This window comes from Salmo salar, chromosome ssa06, assembly GCF_905237065.1.
Source record: "Salmo salar chromosome ssa06, Ssal_v3.1, whole genome shotgun sequence".
Taxonomy (NCBI): Eukaryota; Metazoa; Chordata; class Actinopteri; order Salmoniformes; family Salmonidae; genus Salmo; species Salmo salar.
Window position 1 is genome coordinate 41523991 of NC_059447.1, and position 6516 is coordinate 41530506.

A 6516-nucleotide genomic window follows, 5' to 3' on the forward strand; every position below is an offset into this window, starting at 1 on the left:
ATAATTAGTTTTGTTTTTCTTTGATATGTTGGCGAGTGAGAAGATAATCCCTGTCATTCAGCTACATTGTTTTGACTCATCCAAACTATTTATTTCCAATTCAAGGTTTACTTATTTACCGTGCCAAAAATATTGTTTAGAAGGATTTAGTCTAGAGCCCTATGATTACCAATCCATGACAAAGACGTGGAAACACAAACCAAAAAATACATGAACTGAACTGAATCTTCTATTTGCTCAAGCTCAGTTCTGTTACAAACTAGGAAAGGGAGGAGAGACTGGGAGAGAGATGAGAGACTAGGAGAGAGAGAGGAGACTGGGAGAGAGAGAGGAGAGACTGGGAGAGAGAGGAGAAACTGGGAGAGAGAGGAGAGACTAGGAGAGAGAGAGGAGATAGGAGAGACTTGGAGGGAGAGAGGAGAGACTAGGAGAGAGAGAGGAGAGACTGGGAGAGAGAGGAGAGACTGGGAGAGAGGGGCGAGACTGGGAGAGAGAGGAGAGACTGGGAGAGAGATGAGAGACTGGGAGAGAGAGAGGAGAGACTGGGAGAGAGAGGAGAGACTGGGAGAGAGAGAAGAGAGACTGGGAGAGAGGGGAGAGACTGGGAGAGAGAGAGGAGAGATTGGGAGTGAGAAGAGAAAATGGAGAGAGAAGAGAAACTGGGAGATATGAGAGAGACTGGGAGAGAGGAGAGAGACTGGGAGAGAGGAGAGAGACTGAGAGGAGAGAGGCTGGGAGAGAGAGGAGAGAGACTGGGAGAGAGAGAGAGGAGAAACTGGGAGAGAGGGGAGAGACTGGGAGAGAGGGGAGAGACTGGGAGAGAGGAGAGAGACGGAGAGAGGGGAGAGACTGGGAGAGAGAAGAAAACTGGGAGAGAGGAGACAGGGAGAGAGAGGAGAAACTGGAAGTGAGAGAAGAAACTGGGAGTGACAGGAGAGACTGTGAGTGACAGAGAGAGACTGGGAGTGACAGAGAGAGAGGAGAGACTGGGAGAGAGGGGGGTGACTGGGAGAGAGAGAGGAGAAACTGGGAGAGAGGGGGGTGACTGGGAGAGAGAGAGGAGAAACTGGGAGAGAGAGGGGAGAGACTGATATAGACTGGGAGAGAGAGGAGAGACGGGAAGAGAGAGGAGAGACGGGAAGAGAGAGGAGAAACTGGGAGAGAGGAGAGACTAGGAGAGAGAGAGGAGAGACTGGGAGAGAGAGGAGAGACTGGGAGAGAGGGGCGAGACTGGGAGAGAGAGGAGAGACTGGGAGAGAGGGGCGAGACTGGGAGAGAGAGGAGAGACTGGGAGAGAGAGGAGAGACGGGAGAAAGAGAGGACAGAAAGATTGGGAGAGCGAAAGAGACTGGGAGAGAGAGACAGAGAGACTGGGAGAGAGAGAGAAGAGACTGGGAGAGAGAGACAGAGAGACAGAGAGACTGGGAGAGAGAGAGAAGAGACTGGGAGAGAGAGAGAAGAGACTGTGAAAGAGAGAGAGAGAGAGAGAGAGAGAGAAGAGACTGGGAGAGAGAGACAGAGAGACTGGGAGAGAGAGAGAAGAGACTGGGAGAGAGAGAGAGAGAGAGAGAGAGAGAGAGAGAGAGAGAAGAGACTGGGAGCGATGAGGCGGGCTACAGGACAGCTGGATCAGCTGGTGGGGTGAAGAAAAAAACGACAATGTAAGCAAAACACAAGCAAAAACAAAGAGGAAGACATCTTCTGCAATCAATCATGGCGACAGGAAGTAGATTTAGCAAAGAGGAAAAGAGTATGAGAATGTTAAGGGACCTGTACACAAGCAGCAGCATATCAAATCAAGGACACGTGAACACGCTAACTAGACTTGCCCTCAGCTTCTCAATCCAATCAAACTGTACGCTTTATGTCCGAAAACCAAGAATACAACCACGAGAGGAGTGCAATACCATTTCTGTGGTGCCTCTGCTATTCTCCTGCTTAAATTCCAATTATAGTCCACCTAATGTTTGCTTCACTGTTATCAATATTACATTGTTATTGCTATTGAATAGGAACGAATTATTCCGGTCATTAGGTACCTAGTCAAGTGCTGCCTTTGAAGTCTGTTCACTTAATAGTCAAGTGGATTGTAGTATAATGGATAGTGGCTGTGACCTAATAAAGTAAGAATACTGACCAGCTAGAAAAACAAGATCAAGCAACCAGGATAAATGGCTGAATGAAGCAACTAATTCTACATAGACACTGAGGCCTAATCAGGCTGGTAGTGTCGAGAGGCCTGGGGGTAAAGTAGGCACCTTACCCACGATCAGGTGCTTGCAGAGCTGGCAGTGGGTGGGCTTGCGGAACATGTGCTCCTGGAAGCAGTGGGTCACCTGCGTCAGGTGGGGCGGGGGCGGGGCCTTGGAAGACAGCGAGGGGGAGGAGCTTAGAGACGGGGAGTGGGAGCAGAGGGAGGGGTTGGGGCTGAGTGACGGAGAGAGGGAGGGTGAGCGTTCACTGGCGAGGGGAGAGCCAGGGGGCGGGGAGGGGGGTGGCGGGTCGGTGATGAAGTCCGGGGGGAGACGGGCGTCACTGTAGGACCTCTGGAAGAAGTTCTCCACACTCTTACTGCGCATCAGGGTCTTAAAGGAGAGGGAGCGTTTCAGACGCTGGAGCTGCAGGGAGGGAGAGAGGAGAGAGGAGAGCATGAGAACATTCACAACAGGTATCAACACGTCAGGGTATTTAATGGGTACAATAACAGGTACCAGTTGTTCCCCGAGAGGATGAACAAGCAATTTTCCATTGCCAATTCGTTTCCATAGAACATGTAGTTCCATAAACAAGCGATGCTGACTTACCATTTCATGAAAAAAACGACAGCACAAAAAGACGTTAGCACTCAGATCCATTTAGTTGGGTTTCATTTAAGGTTGCTAGCCGTAACCCACTGGGCATGGACGTCAATTCAAAGTCATTTCAAAGTCATTTTGTTGAAATGACGGGGAAACAACGTTGACTCAACCAGTGTGTGTCCAGTGGGAAGGCTTTACGTTGAGGTTTGGATGTGTAAATAACATTTGCCTGGTTCAGCGGGAGAAAGGCTGATGAAAAGGACCGAGCCAGTTTACCCAGCAGCCTTATCACCAGCTATCAGCAGCCAATCTCCTGGCTCCTTATCTGATTCAGTACCTTTATCAAACCAAATCAAACTTTATTTGTCACATGCGCCGAATACAACAAGTGTAGACTTTACCGTGAAATGCTTACTTACAAGCCCTTAACCAACAGTGCAGTTAAGAAGAGTTAAAAAATATTTACCAAGTAGGCTAAAATAACACAATAAGAATAACAATAATGAGGCTATATACAGGGGGCACCGGTACCGAGTCAATGTGCAGGGGTACCGGTTAGTTGAGGGCCTATTGATGATGTCATCACACCAGTCTACCTCTGGCCCATTGTCAGTGCGAGTGCTGGGCTTAAATGGTAAACATACACACACATCACACACACCTACTGTATACATGCAATGCACACATTCACACACATACACACACATACTTTCACACATACTGGGGTCAAGCTACCAGGCGGTGTCAGAGGAAGGCCCTAAAAATTGTCAAAGACTCCAGCCACCCTAGCCATAGACTGTTCTCTCTGCTACCGCACGGCAAGCGGTACCGGAGCGCCAAGTCTAGGTCCAAGAGGCTTCTAAACAGCTTCTACCCCCAAGCCATAAGACTCCTGAACAGCTAATCAAATATTTTACTCTGCTGCTACTCTCTGTTATTATCTATGCATAGCCACTTTAATAACTCTACATACATGTACATATTACCTCAATTACCTCAACACCAGTGCCCCTGCACATTGACTCTGTACCGGTACCCCCTGTATATAGCCTCCACATTGACTCTGTACCGGTACCCGCTGTATATAGCCTCCACATTGACTCTGTACCGGTACCCCCTGTATATAGCCTCCACATTGACTCTGTACCGGTACCCCCTGTATATAGCCTCCACATTGACTCTGTACCGGTACCCCCTGTATATAGCCTCCACATTGACTCTGTACCGGTACCCCCCTGTATATAGCCTCCACATTGACTCTGTACCGGTACCCCCTGTATATAGTCTCCACATTGACTCTGTACTGGTACCCCCTGTATGTAGCCTCCACATTGACTCTGTACCGGTACCCCCTGTATATAGCCTCCACATTGACTCTGTACCGGTACCCCCCTGTATATAGCCTCCACATTGACTCTGTACCGGTACCCCCCTGTATATAGCCTCCACATTGACTCTGTACCGGTACCCCCTGTATATAGCCTCCACATTGACTCTGTACCGGTACCCCCTGTATATAGCCTCCACATTGACTCTGTACCGGTACCCCCTGTATATAGCCTCCACATTGACTCTGTACCGGTACCCCCTGTATATAGCCTCCACATTGACTCTGTACGGGTACCCCCTGTATATAGCCTCCACATTGACTCTGTACCGGTACCCCCCTGTATATAGCCTCCACATTGACTCTGTACCGGTACCCCCTGTATATAGCCTCCACATTGACTCTGTACGGGTACCCCCTGTATATAGCCTCCACATTGACTCTGTACCGGTACCCCCTGTATATAGCCTCCACATTGACTCTGTACCGGTACCCCCTGTATATAGCCTCCACATTGACTCTGTACCGGTACCCCCTGTATATAGCCTCCACATTGACTCTGTACCGGTACCCCCTGTATATAGCCTCCACATTGACTCTGTACCGGTACCCCCTGTATATAGCCTCCACATTGACTCTGTACCGGTACCCCCTGTATATAGCCTCCACATTGACTCTGTACCGGTACCCCCTGTATATAGCCTCCACATTGACTCTGTACCGGTACCCCCCTGTATATAGCCTCCACATTGACTCTGTACCGGTACCCCCCTGTATATAGCCTCCACATTGACTCTGTACCGGTACCCCCTGTATATAGCCTCCACATTGACTCTGTACCGGTACCCCCTGTATATAGCCTCCACATTGACTCTGTACCGGTACCCCCTGTATATAGCCTCCACATTGACTCTGTACCGGTACCCCCTGTATATAGCCTCCACATTGACTCTGTACGGGTACCCCCCTGTATATAGCCTCCACATTGAATCTGTACTGGTACCCCCTGTATATAGCCTCCACATTGACTCTGTACGGGTACCCCCTGTATATAGCCTCCACATTGACTCTGTACCGGTACCCCCCTGTATATAGCCTCCACATTGACTCTGTACCGGTACCCCCTGTATATAGCCTCCACATTGACTCTGTACGGGTACCCCCTGTATATAGCCTCCACATTGACTCTGTACCGGTACCCCCTGTATATAGCCTCCACATTGACTCTGTACCGGTACCCCCTGTATATAGCCTCCACATTGACTCTGTACCGGTACCCCCTGTATATAGCCTCCACATTGACTCTGTACCGGTACCCCCTGTATATAGCCTCCACATTGACTCTGTACCGGTACCCCCTGTATATAGCCTCCACATTGACTCTGTACCGGTACCCCCTGTATATAGCCTCCACATTGACTCTGTACCGGTACCCCCTGTATATAGCCTCCACATTGACTCTGTACCGGTACCCCCTGTATATAGCCTCCACATTGACTCTGTACCGGTACCCCCTGTATATAGCCTCCACATTGACTCTGTACCGGTACCCCCTGTATATAGCCTCCACATTGACTCTGTACCGGTACCCCCTGTATATAGCCTCCACATTGACTCTGTACCGGTACCCCCTGTATATAGCCTCCACATTGACTCTGTACCGGTACCCCCCTGTATATAGCCTCCACATTGACTCTGTACCGGTACCCCCTGTATATAGCCTCCACATTGACTCTGTACCGGTACCCCCTGTATATAGCCTCCACATTGACTCTGTACCGGTACCCCCTGTATATAGCCTCCACATTGACTCTGTACCGGTACCCCCCTGTATATAGCCTCCACATTGACTCTGTACCGGTACCCCCTGTATGTAGCCTCCACATTGACTCTGTACCGGTACCCCCTGTATATAGCCTCCACATTGACTCTGTACCGGTACCCCCTGTATATAGCCTCCACATTGACTCTGTACCGGTACCCCCTGTATATAGCCTCCACATTGACTCTGTACCGGTACCCCCTGTATATAGCCTCCACATTGACTCTGTACCGGTACCCCCTGTATATAGTCTCCACATTGACTCTGTACCGGTACCCCCTGTATATAGCCTCCACATTGACTCTGTACCGGTACCCCCTGTATATAGCCTCGCTATTGTTATTTACTGCTGCTCTTTAACTATTTGTTACTTTTATTTCTTTTTTTTAGGTATTTTTCTTAAAACTGCATTGTTGGTTAAAGGCTTGTAAGTAAGCACTTCACTGTAAGGTGCATGTGACAAATAACATTTGATCTGATTTGACATATACACACACACACACACACACACACACACACACACACACACACACACACACACACACACACACACACACACACACACACAC

At 49.3% G+C, this 6516-nt stretch overlaps 1 protein-coding gene across 1 annotated transcript in view; it reads right to left on the minus strand.

Moving 5' to 3' along the window:
- Window positions 1-2614, minus strand: part of LOC106607273 (SH3 and cysteine-rich domain-containing protein 2) — an 11843-nt gene extending 9229 nt beyond the window's left edge. The window contains exon 1 of the mRNA XM_045720595.1: window positions 2264-2614. Within this exon, the coding sequence (XP_045576551.1) occupies window positions 2264-2579 (316 nt within the window). The 5' untranslated portion in view covers window positions 2580-2614. The remainder of the gene's footprint in view (window positions 1-2263) is intronic.
- Window positions 2615-6516: the final 3902 nt, after the last annotated feature.